The sequence below is a fragment of the Aphis gossypii genome, chromosome 3, assembly GCF_020184175.1.
Source record: "Aphis gossypii isolate Hap1 chromosome 3, ASM2018417v2, whole genome shotgun sequence".
In the NCBI taxonomy this organism is placed as follows: Eukaryota; Metazoa; Arthropoda; class Insecta; order Hemiptera; family Aphididae; genus Aphis; species Aphis gossypii.
Genome location: NC_065532.1, coordinates 5,735,906 through 5,756,229, shown reverse-complemented (window position 1 = coordinate 5,756,229; position 20,324 = coordinate 5,735,906). Strand labels below are relative to the sequence as shown.

At 24.9% G+C, this 20,324-nt stretch overlaps 3 protein-coding genes and 1 pseudogene across 9 annotated transcripts in view; 3 read left to right on the top strand and 1 right to left on the bottom strand.

The window, feature by feature from the left end:
- Positions 1-566: 566 nt before the first annotated feature.
- On the bottom strand, positions 567-20,306 carry LOC114123815 (uncharacterized). Of its 2 annotated transcripts, none has more exons than XM_050204223.1 (11): positions 20,167-20,306; positions 4,763-4,922; positions 4,525-4,680; positions 4,261-4,408; positions 3,293-3,449; positions 3,146-3,234; positions 2,859-3,013; positions 2,528-2,798; positions 2,099-2,346; positions 1,060-1,134; positions 567-963 (listed from the first exon to the last, which is right to left on the bottom strand). In XM_050204223.1, exons 2-11 carry the CDS (start codon positions 4,850-4,852, stop codon positions 736-738), a joined length of 1,617 nt encoding a protein of 538 aa, XP_050060180.1. In that variant the 5' UTR covers positions 4,853-4,922; positions 20,167-20,306; the 3' UTR covers positions 567-735. The 2 variants fall into 2 exon arrangements, with proteins under 2 accessions (XP_050060180.1, XP_050060179.1); XM_050204222.1 differs by lacking the exon at positions 20,167-20,306 and adding an exon at positions 5,249-5,388.
- LOC114120039 (endoribonuclease Dcr-1) overlaps positions 5,527-20,324 on the top strand; it is a 29,908-nt gene continuing 15,110 nt past the window's right edge. Inside the window, exon 1 of one of the 2 annotated variants that reach the window (XM_050204220.1) lies at positions 5,527-5,658. The gene's annotated coding sequence lies outside the window, so the exon portion shown is untranslated. Of the gene's footprint in view, positions 5,856-20,324 lie in introns of both variants that reach the window. The other variant, XM_050204217.1, reaches the window with a different exon arrangement.
- Positions 5,712-15,560, top strand: LOC114124179 (transcription initiation factor TFIID subunit 7-like). Of its 5 annotated transcripts, none has more exons than XM_050204226.1 (13): positions 5,712-5,859; positions 7,048-7,262; positions 7,330-7,471; positions 7,544-7,672; positions 10,345-10,467; positions 10,953-11,033; positions 13,108-13,314; positions 13,385-13,496; positions 13,668-13,801; positions 14,512-14,637; positions 14,971-15,040; positions 15,110-15,279; positions 15,392-15,560. In XM_050204226.1, the coding sequence occupies exons 2-13, from the start codon at positions 7,087-7,089 to the stop codon at positions 15,419-15,421; spliced, it is 1,500 nt and encodes a 499-aa protein (XP_050060183.1). In that variant the 5' UTR covers positions 5,712-5,859; positions 7,048-7,086; the 3' UTR covers positions 15,422-15,560. The 5 variants fall into 5 exon arrangements, 4 of the variants coding, with proteins under 4 accessions (XP_050060183.1, XP_050060182.1, XP_050060181.1 ...); XM_050204225.1 differs by having other exon boundaries at positions 13,385-13,529; XM_050204224.1 differs by having other exon boundaries at positions 13,385-13,529; positions 13,665-13,801.
- LOC126551288 (uncharacterized) lies at positions 15,717-19,067 on the top strand (annotated as a pseudogene).

Genomic DNA, 20,324 nt, shown 5'->3' with positions numbered 1-20,324 from the left:
GAGTATCATTTCGAAAATTGAAAAATGACCTGTTTAAAGTACCAGCTCAAGAATATTACCTTTCAGAAAATATGCTACACTTGTACTTTTGAGCAAGTTTAGGGGGAGAAAAAGTGTTTAAAGAATAAAAAATAAATAAACATCATTGTAAAACCAATACATTCCAAATACAAAAATGTACAAATACATTCCATACCAAAATTCATTTATGAAAATAAAATTATCTTTTTTATAATTGACATAAATAGTATTTGTAAATTGTTCAACAAAAATGAACTGATTGAAATTATTATTGCAGCAAGATATCATGATAATGGCTATCAGAGTACTACTTTTAAACAATTTTCCTAAAATACTTATTTTGGATAGGTAAGGTCATTCAATTAATAGATTTAAAATTTATTAGTGAAAAAAAAAAATAGTTTTTGGTATGCCCTTATTTTTGATATATATCAAATAAAATTAATTTGTGAAATGCAGAAAATATCAGTTCAAAACTCAGTTGGAGACCAGAATCTTACATTATGTATAAGTTAATTAAGGGCTAATTATCCTTAATACTTGGGTTGGTTAACATTTATATATATTATATTAATTTTAATTACTGACATATAGATATATAATTAGTTAGTACAATATTATGCATAAAATATATTAATTGATATTATGATGGTTTTAACAACTAAATATTTATCTACTTTTTTGTATTACATTATACATTGATAATTAGTGCATTTAAAATGGTGACTGAGGTGAATGTGGAATTGTACTCATTGCTTGCTTTTTAATTCTACTGAACTTCTGTTTTATGTTCTCAATTGATTTTCGTGAAATAGATACACTTTTAATTTCATCTTCTTTAATTTGAGATGGACGACCATTTTTTAAGCCATCAGTTTCATCCATTATTGCATTATAAGTGGTCAATACAGGTTGATTTTCAAGGGCAGCACATGTATCATCCTAAAAATGCATAATAATTGATTAGAACTATTCATTTATTATAAAATTAAATTTATATGTAATTAGTATAACTAATTAATTAATTATCATATTTACCTGCAGATTTTCATTGTCTGAACTTTGTAATACTTTAACTACTGACTCATGCAATTCATCGTTTTCTTCTATTTCCTATAGATTTTTTAAAAAGATTAAATATAATTACATGCAGGGCCAGATCTAGGGGAGGGGGGGCGAACCGGGGCACTTGCTCCGGAAGTTTTGGTTGGAGGCACTAAATTACGGCGCAAAATTGTGGGCATAACAAAGAGGGAGGGCTAATTTTATACTTTGCCCCGGGTAAAAAATATACTAGATCCGGCACTGATTACATGTATAGTGTATACATAACAGTTTATAATTTTAAATAAAACACAATAGTGAAAAAAAAAACTATTTAGTAATCATAAGTTATAATTTAATTTTATGCTTTGAAACTAGAAATGAATTGCTTTTATGAAACTTATTAATTATTATGCTCGATAGAAATGAAATAGTTACTCTTTGTGTTTGTTTTAACCTAGAATAAATTTATATTTTTTACCCACTTCTTACAAAAACTCGTATTATTATTTTGATACTCGAAAAGTAATGCATTTCAGTAATTTATAAAATTATTTGCTGTTTATTATTCCAGATTTTGAAGAAACATGATAAAAAAATTATACTAATGATACTTTTATTTTAAGTTTGGATAAATCTTTATAAGCTATAAAAAGTTATTGATTGGAACACACATGTTGAGTCATTGTTATACTTAAAGAACAGTGCACATAAAAAAGTTTAAAATATTTAATTTAATATCACATAAACAATATTAATATTTAATTAACCTATTCTGTGGTTTAATTAACTTATAAAAAGGAACACTTTTTCTTACATTTAAACACTATATGTGGTGAATAACAAACTAAGTCTCAATAAGTAATATTTTTCAGTATAATTAACATACAATAAATTTAAGTTAATTTTAGTTAAAAATATAATTTAATTAAAATATAGAATATATATTATTATTACATATAATATATTTTATTATATCTTATGATATTCTAAAAATATAATATCATACACTAATATAGTAAATAATAATTACTTCTTGTATATTATCATCTTTAAAGGAATTTGGTAACGTTTCATTGTATACATGTTTAATGGTATCAAAATCTATAGTTTGATACTTATATGGTTGACTACTAGAGTGTAGTAAAATTGATCGCCTCGATTTACTTCCCTCTGAAGTAATTAATTTTGGTTTATCATTAAAATCTGTTTTTAAAATTATTGGAGGAATGACTTTGTATACTGATTGTATTCTTGGATCAAGATTTTCAAGGCTTTTACCTAAAAGATAAAATAATTTTATTAAGTATTTTATTTATGATATAACTACTTGATATCAATAATCTTAGGTTAAGTTCTAAAATTATAGAATATGCAAGAACCAATGTTTTATTATATTTTATATGTTTATAATAGCTCTTTATTTAATACTATAATTGAACAAAATAAGAAATTAACATACCAGTAAACACTTCTTTATACAATACTTGGTTTTCAATCTTTAAATTATCAACTATACTATTTAAGACATTTAGATGTTTTTCATAAGACAGAATTTGTTCTGTCATGTCAATAACTGATTGTTGTGATTCTTGTACCACAATATTAATTTTTCTTTCGTCATTCAACTGTTCACACCAATTTATATACTCATTTAAAGTATTTTTAACGGTTTTAAGGAATGTCACAAAATCTACTTTTCCATAATTGTCCATTAATTCTTCTTGTTTTATCTACATGTACATATAAATAAATAGAATGATACAAAAATATAACATGTATTTAAAACTTACATCAAAAGTTAAATTAATTATATTGGCATCCAAAGTTTCTTGAGATTTTAATATAATATCAGTTAATCTCGCACATTTCATAGCAATTAACTTCTTTTGTTGAAAGTTAGTAGATAAATTGATATATTTTTGTCTTAATTCAGAAATTTCATTTTCTAAAAAAAAATAATAAATAATATTAGGAACCTATATAAGTAATATTATATATATATTATACTATAAAACCGTAAATAACTAAAATAAAATTATAAATTGTTCATGCATATTTATTATAGTTATTTTCATACCAGTTGCTTCACAATGTTCAATATTAAGTAATTCAGATTTAAAATCTTTTATACGCTGTTTACTATCTTGAATGATTTCTTTATATTTTCTAAAATTATCACACATAATATGAAACAGAATAATAATTATTAAAATTAGTCACTTACACAGCTATATCTGTAGTATTTTTAAGAGTACAGCCAACTCGAGAAATTATTTCATTTACTTCATTAAAATTACTATTTGATATTCCATCAAACATTGATATTTTTTTGTCAATCAACTTATCTTCAATATACAGTGGTGCATTTAAATAAATAATACCTAAACATAAATTTAATGAATAAGATATTACTTGCTATATACTAGTCACTTAATTAATATTAATGAATAATACAATTGAATAAAATATAAAGTATCATAAATGAAAACGTTACTAAAATATAAATTAATTATAAATATATAATATAAATTTAAAAGACCATTTGATTTTATCCTTTATAAGATATACCCAATTATTACAAATTTGTAACCTTTATTCACCAATCATTTTTTTTTTCTTAGTAATGTTCCATCATTGATATTGAGTGAGCGTGGCACTCATCTTAATGTTTTATCATTGTTATAAAAAATTAAGTAGATACATTAAATAAAACATCAAGTTATTCATTTTTTTTAAATCTTATAGAACGTAATGTTATTTTGTCAATAAAGAATAAATTAAAAATAGTAAAAACTAAAATCCACTTATTGAAAATATTTTTCTATTAAAAATACACACAACTACATAATATGCATGTGTATGGAGCAACTCATACCATAAAGATACTAATGACTTCTGGTTGATAATTCATTAAGGCATATTTATTCGCAAAATTATACTTGGTAAGATGTCAATTGAAGATATTAATAGAAAGCTCAAAGAGAATTTAAAAAATGTAATTCAATGGTTCTAAAAATAATAACTAAAAGAGCACCAAACTAATATATATATATTTATCAATGACAGATTAAAAAACAAATTTAACATTTAAATGTATCTACCATAGTTAGAAAATGTTTGTAAAGAAAACTGAGTACATTAATTTTTTCTTACAAAACATTTAATTATGATAAAATAAATAATATACTTTACCTTTTTTCTTCAATTCACAACACTTAATGTATAAACAAAATTGGTACATAAAAAAAATAAAGACGGGTCCACCAGGATTAGCTAATAATGATGAATTAACTTTTCCAATGACATTTGAAGATTTTTCATAAACAAACCCATCTAAACTCTAAAAAAAACATAATATATATAACCACTAAGATAAATCATTAACCTTCATAAATTAGTATATATATAAATGTGTTAAATTATTATTTTAGCTGAATAAAGTAAATATAGTCTTACATTAATAAGTACAGTAGCTGTATTACGGAATTCAGCAGCTTCTTTAAAAGTAGTTATTGGCCAAGGTACAGTTTTTAAGCAATTAGGATCTGTTAATGGAAGTAGATAGTATAAAACTTGTTCCATAGCTTCTTTGTTTGGTTTATTAAATATTTTCTAAAATGTCATGTATATTCAATATTAATAAATAGAAATGTATAGGTACCTAGTAATTTTTTATAAATAAATATAATCTTACATTTGTTAGATGTTTATTTAATGTCGGAGGAATAGTTTTTCTGTTTAGCATAAATATACCTTGAATATGGTGACTAATTCTTGCTTCCATTATGACCAAGCAAATTTTAACTTGATATATTATAAATATAATTTATTAATATAATATGGGGTTTATTTATCTATAATAAAATAAAATAACTGAATAAATAAAAGTATTTACAAGTCAAGTGAAATGGTAATGAACAATTACGTTTTATTAATACAATGGGGACTTATATAGAGGTAATAATTAAAATTAATTTGATAAATATTTAAATATGAATAAAATCTTTTCTACTTTGATCATTACCATTAATTATTTAATTATATAAGGAATAGCTAATGATTATTATTAGATAGTTATGTCTTATAACTTATACATTACAAAAAATACTTAATAGTACCTAATTAGTATTCTCACTTGCATAAAAAAGTAACTAATATAATATTATGTATTTATGCTTACTTATTGTATAGTATTTCTATAGATGGTTTATAAACCATTAATTCAAAAAGATTATTTAAATAGTATTCAAATAATTAATAAATAATAATATAATGGCTAAATGGCATGATATTACTTATTTTTTTAACTTTTACGCGATATTTAAACTTTAATGATAAGAAATGCATTGTTTATATTACGATAATTCCCGCCAAAATATATTGATTGTTATTGTACTTTGTGATTGGTATATTATGGTACATGATAAAATTATATTCTGTTGTCGTATGATTTTATCTCAGTGAAATTAATAAATAAACAAAGTGCAAAACAGTCTATAAAACACTATTACTTACATATTATTTAAATTGTATTTCGAAATCCAATTCTTTCGAAGTCTACGTGCTCTACACTATACGGTCGTCATAAAAGTACGACATCACTTCAAATTGCAATGACTTTAGTTTTTAGAATTTAATGATCTTTTAAATAATAACAAATTAATAACTAATACTAATATTATATAAAATGATCTTAACTTAGTTTATATTTATTAACGAAGTTCATAATATTGTAGACATTGAATTTATTTGTATTCAGGAGAGATTTTATTCATCAGGTGCAATTTGTAGGTATAATAATTTGTTATTTAATTAAAAGAGAATTATTCATTTTTAATATCCTTAGTATTTTAAGTTAAAATTTGTCTATTTGAATTTATAAATTATAATTTTGATAAAATATAATTATAGATTGTTATTATATAAATATGTAAAAAGTAAATATACATATTTTTAATATCTATAACTTATAAGTCATGTATAGAAGTAGGTAGGTGTTAATTTATATAGTGTTATAGATGTTCTTATATTAATATAATTGTTATAAAATCATTTTATTATGGAATCAGTATTTTTCAAAAAATTAAAAATTTATTAACATATTATGAATGATTGTGAAATCAACAATTTTCAGTCCTCTTAATATTAAGTAGTATTATTATCTTAAAGAGAATTTAATTTTACTTACTTGACTTAAAATAAAGAGTTTGAGAACTGTACATTTTTTTTTATTGACCCATAAATAGAGAATGTTGTAGCTAAACTGCAATTAATTTGAAGTGATATAATAATACAATATACTAACTGATAAATTAACTAATTTCAAATTGTTATTTAAAAGCTAAGTATACTTAATCTATTATGTATTTTATGCGTTATTTTCATAATTTGATGAGATAGGTGGATATTTTAAAATGGAAAATGGAGAACTATACTGAGTGCGCTGAGAGAGCGCAAGTCGCCGGCGACCAAATTTGGTTTTACTGCGCATCCCCAAACGTCACTCTGCCATAGGGAAACCAGTTTTGATAGCAGGGAGATACAGGAGGATGCGCAGAACTTGATAGCCGACTTGCACTCTTTTGGCGCACTCAGTAATAAGATTTTTTTACTAGTGCATTATGTAGTGACTCTACAATAATGTTATGCTAGTATTAATTAATGGTAATAAAGTAAATAATGAATTAGTACTTCGTAGAAGAAAAGAAAAGAAAAATTAGTGGAAATGTTTATTAAAGATTGTTTTGCTTAGCAATAAATAAAATTAGAGAAAATTGAAATGGCCATGCAAGTAGAGGAAGGAAAAAAATATAAAAATTAAATCTTAAAAGGAAAAAGAAAGAAGTCAAACTTTATATAATGGAGGTTATAAAGAGCTTCTTCAATATTGATCGTACACATGGAAAATATCACTAAATTATATATTGTACATATTTGTTATTCAAGGTTATTAAGTAGTTTATTTTGCTATTCATTTAGGAAGTTTTATAAATCAAGATACATTTTCAACTTAATTTAATGGCGTTAACATTTGGTGATAACATACATACTAAAACTTTCACTCCTCAAGAATACCTAGTTGAAGTTCTAAGTTCAGCTAAAAATAAAAATGTAATTATTTCATTAGGAGGTTTAACAAATAAAGTATTTGTTATTTTAAATCTCATTCGAGAACTTGCATTTAAAATTCACAGGTTAGTCAACAAAATCTAAAGTTTATAATAACAACAGTTAAATGATAAATTTGTTAATTTTCTATAGGAAATATGAAAAAAGAAAATGGACTTTATTAATTTTAGAAGAGACAGAAATTGATCAATACATGTTTTCTATCAGGCATTTGACTGATTTAAAACCGTTATTGATTAAATCAGTCAATGATTTGGATTTAATTAATTATGAAGTTTGTATTAATTATTATACTTTTTTATCTATTAAATTTTTTTTAATTTTTTAATTTGGGCTTTTCTTTCAGGTAATTGTTACTACTGAAAACCAGTGCTTAGAAATGTTTGAAAAAAAATATTTAGACTTTGACCAGTTGAATTTAGTTATATTCAATAACTGCCAGAAAATAACTGTGATAAATAGTACTTATTTTAAGGTATTTTTTTTTATAAATTATAAATTGTATAAATTATTTTGAATACATTGAAAATTCTACACAGCAGACATCAGTTATATAAAAAGAAAAAGTAAAAATAATAATAATTATTCGTTATAAACAGGTTTTATTACTAAAAGAATGTTGTGCTTTTATGTATTTAGTAACGATTATCAAGTATGTGTACTATTTCATTTGACCATGCTAATTTATCAATACTATAAATTTATGTGTAGAAAAATAACATAGAAATTAAAAAGAAACTGATGTTTGCATATTATTGTATAACATTATAAAAATGTCTCGGATATGAGTTTACTCTAATAAGTCGGGCATGGATATTGTTGCATTTTTTCAACTTTTCAATTTATTACTAAGTACATTTTAAATATGTGCCTTGTAAGTACGAACTAAAATCTAAAAGTTTTAAGAGCAGTTTTTTGTAATTTTTGCAATTTTATTAAATTTCCTCTTTTATATAATTATTTAGTTATAGTAAACCCTCTACTGTCGTATGATAGATAAGATTATATTTTAATACCGCCAGCCATAAGATCTAATAATGCGATTCTGTATAATAAAGATAATTAACCTAACCTAACCAAAGACCTAGCAGTAAGCGATTTAGCTTATTTAAATATTTTAAATATTTTATATATTTTAAACATCAACCAATATGGAACATTTTTAATCAATTGAATATCTTAATATCCCAACAGAGGTTGTTCAGTGTTTAGTACGAACTCGTACATATATTCGGCTTAATAATTTAATATAATTTTAAATAGACAAATCATAGATCAACAATTTAAATCTAAAGATAAAACAAAAATTAAAAAATTTATAAAGTGACATAATTTTAATGTATAAGGTACTATAATTTCACCATTAAATGTGACCAGTAACTAAACACCTACCAGTCTATTTAGTTTTATTTTTACGCAACAACATTAATTTTTTTTCAGTCATATACATACATGTATTTTTTTACTGTATAAAATATTAAACTAAAAATGTTCACATTTCAAAAAATTAAAACGATTAAAACGTGCTTACTATTTTCATGATAAGAGAAAAATTGATAATAGGCGCAAGCCGACCGCCATTTTGTGCGTATCAAATATAATGCTGACATACCTGTTTTTTTTGTCATGCGTATCACTGAGTTGCTGACATACCTAGTTACAGTAGTTAGTTAATCATGGTCTGTCACACGTGACGCATAGAATACAGATTATACGTGACGTCTGTGTAATAACTTATAAGTGTTATTATTTCAGCAGCTATATTATATTATAGTCATTTATTATTTACATCGTGTATTCGTGCGTAAGAGAAACTTCTAAGGATGGAACAACAGTCAGATCAAAATCAAACTATTCAGTTAGAAACTGAAGTTATTTTAAGAGTTCCATCGGTAATACATTCCCAAATCTGCATTTTTATTATTAATTTGTGCACGCTATTAAATATCAGTCGGTTATTGTTTGAAATAAAGTATTAACGTATTTTATAGTTATTATTAGGGAACGGATTTATATATAAATGCATATTTTTATTAAAACAAGATATTTAAGAATCGATAAGAAATGTTCATGATTTAAATCATTCCTATTAAAATGATGCTACTTTTATTTCACATATTTTTACATATTTCATTAATTTGTAAATATTTTTAAACATATTTTATCATTTCATCGTTCATACGTTTTCAAGCCATGTTGCAGTGAACAAAAACAGCCATTATGAACTGTGAAGATCCACTAGGAGCAAATATTTAGTAGTTATCTTTAGTTTTACCCTGATCTTTCTCTACCACCTGAGCCCATAATTACTTGGTGGGGCACATGGTTGGTAGTTGCTCAATATTTTTGTGAACACTTTTCGAAAATACTAGAAATTATTTCAAAATTAGATCCAGAAACTTCTATCGCTATTGGAAAATTTCAAAATATTATGCAAAATGATACATTGAAAAATAATTTAATTTTAATTTCAGTGAATTTTAATTTTATTGCACATACAATTACAAAATTAAAAATAAAATATATATCCTTAAATGATAGTATGCAAATTGTTGAATCGGCGATTGAAAAATTAAAACTCGTAAGCCATAGGAGATGTTGTAAAAAAGAAAATTCATGCGTTACAGAAAAAATCCAGGCTATATTGATTTTAAAATAATCAATGACATAATGAGTGACAGACACTCTTCTAAAAATTTGGATTTATCGCCTTCTGATATTATGTGCTTCAAATATGCTCCAATTACATCGGTTGATAAGGAACGATCATTTAGCCGTTTTAAAAATATGTTGAGACCTAATAGGCGACATTTAACATTCGATAATTCAAAAGAAATTGTAATAATTCAATGCAACAAATCATTTTGATAATTTAATAATTTTAATTGTATTTTTTTTTAATTTAGATGTTTTTAGCACATATTTTATAAATTATACTTCCATATAATATATATAAATATTTTTGTATTTTTATTACATATAAATCAGTTCCCTATTTATTATATTAAAATTGTTATAGACAATTTCTTTTTACATGGAAATATTTACTAAATAACACTTTAATTCTATCAATACTAAATTATAATATGATAATTGATTTTAAGTATGATAATAAGAATAAATTATTATTTATATTTTGTGTTTTAGGAAGCTGCTGCAACATTAAGGGAGCTAATAAAAAAAGATGCTAAAGAGCAATTGAGTATAAAATTAGAAAATGATATTCGTGTAGGGGAAGTTAAAATCGGCAATCATCATCTGTATGCAAAGGTTTGATTATTTACTCAATATAATAACTTATTTACTGTTAATACCTTTTTAATATTGTATGTAGAGTCTAGCTGTTTAATGGATAATATTTGGATTATAGCAATTTCAGAATTGGGATTAAGAATAGAAGCTAGTTGGATGTTTTGAGATTTTAAAAGATTTAAACGATTAGAGGGTAATGAGGGGAAGTTGAAGATGATATGGGAGAGGTCGCAAATTATCTCTTCAGAGTGTTTAATACAGTAAGGGGAATCGTTTAGAGAGAGTTTATAGGAATGAAAAGGAAGTAGATAATGACCGACCCGTAAGCGGCTAAATTGTATAATCAAAGTTCTGGATAAATTTAGATTAGAGAACCAGGTTTTTTTTAAAATGACGGGAACAACACTTTTATATTTTAAGGCGAATTATTACATATTTACACATTAGAACTTAGAAGTAATTATTTGTGTTAAACAATTATTTTTTTTTCTGCCCATGTATAGGTTGTTGACTTACCAACTATCATTGAAGGACAAAAAACTATTGACAACAAAACTGTATATAAAACTGCAGATATATGTCAGGTAAAAATAGTAATATTTAACTTAGTAAAGTAGATGGAAGTTATAGTGTGTCTATAATTTTTTAGTTCATGGCCTAGAATTTATGTCAAATATGTACTTACTGGAATGTTTTATTTAGAATAATTGATATGTTTTTTTTTATCTATTTCTATTTAACTATTAGAAATATAAAGTTGATCTTAAAAAGTGTCAATAATGACCAAATAAAATTATTTTTAACATTGTACAAAAACTACTATATGAAAAAATTTATCTTCTTCAACAGCTTAACGGTCTATTAAGGACCTGCGCTGCCACTAGTAAGCCTTTCCATTTTTCTCTGTCCAGAGTCCAGTCTAACGTTGCATGCTCATTTATTAGTCTTATATCCTTTTCTACGGTGTCTTTCCATCTTGTTCTTGGTCTTCCAAGTGAACATTTTTTATTTATTTTTCTTATCAGAAAATTTTTAAATAGGTACATCTTCATCAGCTCTCCATACATGTCCCTACATTCGATATTCTTTCTTTTATTTCCCTATGCATGTTGTTACTGCTGTTTATATTAACACCTAAGTATTTAAAATTATCCACCTTTTCAAAGTTCATACATCCTACTTTCAGGTTTGACTGGTCTAAGTTTCTTCTAAATGGTTTTATAAGTTTTATCTTTTCTTCATTAATACATAAACCTATGTTTTTGCTGGCTTCTATTTGTTTAGAAACTGAGCGAGTAACCTCTTCTCGTGTATTCCCTATAAGAACTATGTCAGCAGCATATTATACTAAAACAGTTTCTTCACCAAGAACTTCCATTATTCGTCCTTCATAGGATTCTCTGATAACTTTTTCTAATCCCAGGTTAAATAAAGTTGGGGATAAAGCATCTCCCTGTCTCAATCCTGAATTAACCTCAAAGGCAGGCGATAATCTCTGTAAGAAACATACTTTAAGTAACGTCTTGTCATTATACATTTTTACTAAGTTTACATATTTTTGTGGAATTCCAAAAAGTATCATTGCTTTCCATAGTTCTTCCCTATATAAACTGTCATAAGCTTGTTTGTAATCCACAAATATCATTTAAAGAAATTGATCTAGAACCATAAAAAAAAAAAAAATATCTAATTTATATCAAAATATGCATTCATGCCTAAAAATGTTTAAAAATTAAAAAAAAATATATATATAATATAAAATGAGTATATTCTGAATCAATTTAGCATTAAATGAATTTTAAGTTAATATAGCGGAGTAAGGTGTTGTTCCAATGAAATTTTATCTAGATGATTATGTAATCTAATTTGTTTAATCGGTTATTTTATTTGAATAATTATTTTACTATTATTAGACTTATTTATTGAAATTCAAAATTTATTATAATAATTACTTTCATTTTTGTTTATTATTGTTGTAAATATTACGAAATATTATAAATAATTATTAATGATTAAATATTATTTATATTATAATATTATAAAATTATTATTAATATTAAAATATGATTAAAATAACATATCTAATTCTTTACTTCTTTTGATATATATTTGTTTTATTTATAATATTTTTGCATTTATTTTTAATAAAATATTATTTATGATCATGTAACTTAAAATACAATGCTAGCTATTGTTTTTAATATGTTTTTTTTTTTTTAAATTGTCGATTATGTTTACTCAAATAAAAATGACCTAAAGTATTTGAATAACTACATATCTTTGAAATTTAGTATTTGACTAAATCAAATTTCTTATTTGAATAAATTTTATTCAAATAATTATCTAAATACAATTTTGCATAACTCTGTAAGATAGCATAATATAGGATTGATCAAAGGAAAAAAAATATAATTAAAAAAAAAATGTTGTTTTATTTAGACTGGAAATTATGTAAAAATATTTATTTTTATAACGTTAATATAGGTGATAAATGTGGAAAAATAAGTGTTGTTTGATAAATATATCATTCAGTATATCCGTAATTAATAAATATGGATTATTATTATTTAAAATGTATTATTCAATGTTCTGTTAAAATGAATTTGTTTACAATTTACTGATTATTTTTATGTTAAACTAATATAATTATTTTTTAAGATGATTATTTGCAAAGAAAACGAAGACTTTTTACTTTCTGATGAAGATGATAAAACAAAAGTTTTAAAAAAAAAAGAACCTAATAAAGTTGATAAAAAATATTTGTGGCCACATGGTATTACACCACCATTGAAAAATGTACGAAAACGAAGATTTCGTAAGACTCTTAGAAAAAAATATGTTGAAGCTCCAGAAATTGAAAAAGAGGTTTTGTTTAATTGATTAATAATTAAAAGTTGTTTTAAATACTGTTAAGTATATTATTATATTGTTTTAGGTAAAATATCTTTTAAAAAGTGATAGTGAAGCTCTTAGTGTAAAATGGGAAGTAGTATCCGAAACAGAAGTACAAAACAATAGAAAAATTAAAGAAGAACCTTTTATGCAAGGTGAAATGCATAATGATCTGAAACAAAATATTGGTATCATTAAAAGTTTTATAATATTTAATTTACATATTTGTTCTTTGAATACAATGTACTAAGTATAATCACTATTCAATATTTTATTTTTTTTGTAAACTTAATCTTACTGTTTATTTATATTTGTTTTATTAGCAGAAAGAGATATATTTGGTGAAGCTCTTAGTGATTCTGATGAAGAGGCTGGTAATATAAACATAATGGATATGGATGAAGATATGAGTCACTTAACTAATGATGATAGTCGTTTCTCTGATACTAATTCATTAATGGTACATTTTTCAATTAATATATCATTAATGCAGTAGAAAGTGCTCTATTGTATAGTAGGTTTTGGTATACTTTGTCATTGAGTAAGTCTATGTAGTGAATGTATTAAATTTGAATTTAACGATAAATCATTGGATATGAAAAACAATGGTAAATGGAGTCTGGATGTTACTAGTCAACCTCTACTTCTATGAATATTTTATAATTTATTTATGAGGAGTGTAGCTGCAAGTTCAGACAATTTAAAGAGTGACGTGGTTATACACTAAAGTAGATAAGATAAATTAATTTGTTGCTAGATTATAGTTTGTGCTACCTAGTTTTACATTAGTGAATACATAAACACGTGTCTTGTGAATTTTGCTGTTTTAGTTTGTATTAAATCTAAATTTGTTATACCTAACCATTAAACCATACAACTGTTTTTTTTTTGTAAATTTAATATTATATTGAGAGTTATTTTCCTTCTTTGAACTCAATTTTAGAAATATTAAAATTTGGAATGTATGATACTATTCTGAAATTCCTAATAGGCTACATGTGACTTGTCAATGATTGCTGATGTAAAACTATAATATAAAACTAGACATCATTAACTTAAATTTAGCAAAAAATCAGTTTATCTTAAAAATACATCATTACAAGCCAATACATTATTGCTTTGCAGAGTCTAAATCACAATAATAATTAATAATAATAATGACTATTATAGGAGGAAAAGCCTTCAATATCTGGAACTCAAAAACTTGTTACGGAGTTTACTAAAGAAATGTTTATTTCTGATGATAATTCCCATCATGGAATAAAAATGGAAGATGGAATAGATTCCACATTTGATGTAAGTATGGGTTATAGAGATGATATAGGTGAGGACCTTAAGTCTGAATTAGAACTTAGTGATGATAGTAAACTTGGAGATACGCCTGTTCTATCAACATTTTTTTTTTTTTTTATTGAATTTAAGCCCGGCGACTAATGTGATTAGCTGTGGTAGGGTTAATAAGGTTGGTTGGATAGTAGTATTTTGAGGATTGTACGGTCGGTTAGGAACACGTATATCGTATATGTGTGGCAAGGTTTTTGCGCACTACGTACCCAGGTGGTCACCCATCCGAGTACTAGTGGCAGCGGCTGTTGCTTACTCTTATTCACAATACGTGATTAATTTCAGCCACTGCACAGCGCCGAGCCGCAAACTCTATCAACATTGGTTCCATTAAAAGCCGGAAATGTTTCAGCTGGTAAGTTATTAAAAGCTGATTCCATATACATATATATTTGTAATTATCAAACTTTAATCTGTGTTTCAGATGACATTAAACATAGAATTGATCAATTACAACAAGAAATTGAAGAACTTAAAGAACATAAAAAACAACAAGATTTGGAAATTGCAAATATTGAAAATATTAACTTAAGAGAACGTTTCATAAATTTATCTAATAATTTACTTACTGAACAACTAGAAAAAGAACAACAGGTATATTATACATATTTTTTTCTCAGAGTATTAATAGCATTGTAAAATTTAATTTTAAATTAACATTTATGAACTTTCTAATTCATGGTATATTTTTATTAATTTGTTTTAGATTCAAGAACTTCAATCATATCTTCTTTAACATAGATAGTTGATATAAAATAATTTTAATTTTATAAATAACAATTTTTTAATCTTTAAGATTGGTTATGTTAAATGTGTTTATGTTCTTATACATCAATATGTATATACATTTTTAATAAATAATATTAACACTTTGAGTGCCGTGTGTATCAATTTCAAATTTCAATACACAACTTAAATTGTTCATTTGTGCCGTGTAGTAGGCGCATCTATAAATAAAATAACGTACGGGAAAAGTCTACTAGTGATAAGGCACAATCAACTGAGCAATACAGTGTCAGTGTGCATAGTAATCTATTAATAATAATATAATATTATCTATTAATTTACTTTATTATATTATTTTAACGTACAAATAATATACAATATCTAGTGTACTCGGTTATCGGTATCCCCAGATCCCAATGATAATAAATTGATACTCTTATAATATTATTTTATTCTTGTAATTTTATTATTCTATACTTCTGTCTATAGGTTGATATAATTTCCACACATATAATTAATAATTATCAAACAAACATTTCGTGTTTTGGGGGGCCCCACTTAAGTGGAAAGGAGGCCCATTTGGGGGGTGCTACGCACCCCCAGTTCTCCCGCTAGTTGCGGCACTGATCACGCGTGTTATATGGAACTTTCTCCCTATGTTCCATTGTGCATTTTGTGCCTACTAGCTAGGTAGTAGGTACTCACTAATAAAATCTGATTAATCATATTATATCAATAAAATATAATTGTGGTAAAATAATTCAACCTACATATTATATATTCTGTATTCACACAGAATATAAAAAAACGCATTATTGTAAAAACTAAATTAATGTCAAACCGAGAAAAGAACTTTTCAATTGCCCAGAAATCAGTAAATCATAAACAATAAATAGGTACCCTTATAAAAATATTATTAAACATTAAATATCTTAGCTAAATTCGTACTTCGTAGTACTCGGTATTCAAGAAAGTACACCTTTTTCCAGATTAATACTAATATTAAATCACGTTAAATCTTAATAAACCGCATGGCCGCATTAATCGTTCGTTCGTCAATCATCGTAGTTGTTGTATTTTAGACTTTAGTCCAGTGTAGAACGCACGTTGGATGAGTGATGCGGTATAGTGTTTTTAAAATAAATACATTTTCATAATAAAATATATTAAATAATAATTTTATAATGGAAAAAGTCATTCGAGAGATTGGAGGTTCCAGAGGCGTAGGATGAAAGTTTAAGGATGATGATGGATACATTTATTGGAAAAATCGATAGATGAAAACGATATGTTGAGAAGACATTTAAAGTTTAAACAATAATTTTTGGTAGTAATATATACTTAAATGTCTTTGGCTGTAACATAATGTATAAAACACTATAAATGTACCTATACCTATGTTATGTTACACACAGTTGTGGGCCTTCGGAATCGGAATTTATATTCCTACAGTACAAACTATATAAGCGTATCCATATTAATTCATTTTTTCTTATTATTGTTGCATTATTATTTACATGTTAAACTTTTACAACTAAAAGTTATGTTTTTTGTATTGCCTATATTAAACATTAAAAAATAGTGAATGTGGATATAATGACTTATAATCGACATTATAGATTTTGAGATTAATCATTAACACTTATCATGTTTCTATACGGATTTAGGATTGACAGAATTATGCACCATAATAGAGTGGCTTACGATATTGTCCATTTGTTGGTGGCATTACCTCTTCTGCCATAAAACTTAATAATGGAGGGTTTTGAATGTATTAAATTTGTCTACCTCGAAAATGTACAATTAAGTTTAGGCGAAAATAGAGGATAATTTAATGCACTTTTTGACTATTATCGGTCGACATGGCTACAAGGTTTGTAAATATAAAAAAATCTGTAGTTAAATATTTAATAACACTAACTATTATATTTTTTTTATGAATAATAGGAGTTAATGCAGATATGTTATTGGTGAATGATACAGTTAGGCGCACCAATAATGTACTGGAAGTCAGCCATTAACACTTACACATGCATATAGCCATATAGGAAACAGAAACCACCCTGAACCGTGGATATTTCTGAGTAATAATAAATCATTATTATTATATTTAATTAATTATTTAAAATATTATGTATTCACCTATATAATATAACAAAAAAGGGTAAGGTTAGTGATAGTAGAAGGGTATTTCTCTCGTCAGATATGATGCTTTTGAAGGATAGGTCACTGTTAGTGTTAGATGTGCCAAACATTTCAATAATAAGTGATTTAGGTATACATAAAATAGATTAAATTTCAAAATTACACCAATTTTATGTTTAAACATATGAGCATAATATGTGGACATTCATTCTTTTGTTAGATATACACTATAAATGAAAACAAGGTGCATATCGAATTAGCAAATAAAATATTTAACTAAGCTTCTTCAATTGAATTAATAATTATCTATTAATAATTGTACAGAAGGTCTAATTACATACTCAAGAGGTGTACTAATTGACTATTCTGCGGTAACTGATAGCGAACAAATAAGAGAGCCGCAATGGCAGGTATGGATAGATTAGACAACCAAAGGCAAACGATTTGGCAATGAGGCTATTAAATGAAGGGCGGTATTCTATATTGGAGTTTCTTGTCTGTTCACAACATGCAACACCAAATTTTGGTGTCCTACGACCTCAACCACTTCAAATTCAACCAGTGAATGTCCCACAACCTCAACCAGTGAATTTTCCACAACCTCAACTACTTCATATAGAACCTGTGAATGCACCACGTCCTCCATCTCCAATTTTGTTAGAGTTACCGCATCATCAACTTCGGGAAGAAATTCTTGCAAGATTATTGCCACCTCCACAGATACGACAACCTGTTTCTCCAAATCGTAAGAAATTAATAATATTAAATGTGTGATACTTAAAAAAAAAACCACTGTCATTGTTTTAGTTTTTGATGTATCATCTGATTCAGATGACGAAGAAAATGTTATAGCTAGACCACAGGCTAACCAAATCCAAAATCAAGACTTAAATAGTAATTGTTTTTAATTTAAATTAATTTCAGCTATTAATTGATAATTATAATCTTAATTCATATTTATTATATCTAACTATATTTTGTAATGTAACTGCTGTCTTTGAGTTAAAATACATTTTGGTAAAAAACTAAATAAATAAAATATTAGTTCCCTTAATCTATAGTTGAGCTAATGCCATATTTGTTTATCTTAATTTTTTCACATTTTAATAAACATGTATAATGAAAAAAAAAAAAAATTGTTGTTGTTAGTTTTAGAAAACTCCAATTCAGATGATGAACAAAATGTGATGGCTAGGTCATAGGCTATTAGACCACATGTAAATTGGATCCATAATGAAGACCTAGATAGTAATTATTTATAATTTAAATTAATCTCAACTATTGATTGATAATTATAATCTTTTAATTTTTTAGTCATCCCAATAGTTGAGCAACAATGCTACATATGTATATTTTCGCCGCCAACTGTAATTATTTTACCATGTTTACATTAAGGTCTCTGTGAGCCTTGTTTTACAAGCTATTCTATTATGCCTCCATATAGCCGTCGACCTTATTACAGATGTCCACTGTGAAGAGGACAAGTTGAAAGTTATACAATAATATTATGATTAAAAACAATTTTCAAATTTATCAATGTAAACTTACAAATATACAATAATATATTATAATTAATTGTTTTATTATTATTTATTTTATATTTACATATCATGAAAATCAAAAATTAAAATATTAAGTTTTGTGTTATTATAAGGTTGCCAGATTAACGCATAGGTACCTACATAATGATCAGGGTTCAAAACTTTAATTGTTTATTTTTGAGTTTGATATTATTACAATAATTTTATAATTAAGTTTATATATTATATTAATGTAATGTATAATATTTTTTTTTAACTAATGCCTTATTAAATAATATACCAAATAATGAATAAATGTTAACTAAAAACTGTAGTCTGGGTCTGATATACTAAAATCCTTGTAATTCAAAATATAAATTATATAGTACAAAAGTATAATACATATTTACCTTAAGTTCCTTATGGAGGTTCTTCTAAAGACTCATGATTGATGTGAACTATTAAATTAGTTACCATCGGGGTTGGGCAGTATCAAAAATACAATTAAATTGCATCTTGCATTGTGATACATTTTATATTAATTTCATGAATCTTATTTTGCCAAAAGATACAAAATACTTTTATTGTAAAAATTTGTATTGAAATATTGAATTGTATTAGAAATTACAAGTTATGGAAAATAAATCTTTCGATTAGCATTGTATTAAACTTAAAATAAATTAATAATCATTTGACTTTATTATAACTCATAAGATAATCTGAAAATCAGAAAAATATAAAATGTGTACTCGTTATGTGTCAGTATAATAACATTTATAACTAATATTATTTATTAGGTTCACGAGATAACAATTTTAAAATTAGTAACAATTACGTTTTATTAATACAATGGGGACTTATATAGAGGTAATAATTAAAATTAATTTGATAAATATTTAAATATGAATAAAATCTTTTCTACTTTGATCATTACCATTAATTATTTAATTATATAAGGAATAGCTAATGATTATTATTAGATAGTTATGTCTTATAACTTATACATTACAAAAAATACTTAATAGTATCTAATTAGTATTCTCACTTGCATAAAAAAGTAACTAATATAATATTATGTATTTATGCTTACTTATTGTATAGTATTTCTATAGATGGTTTATAAACCATTAATTCAAAAAGATTATTTAAATAGTATTCAAATAATTAATAAATAATAATATAATGGCTAAATGGCATGATATTACTTATTTTTTTAACTTTTACGCGATATTTAAACTTTAATGATAA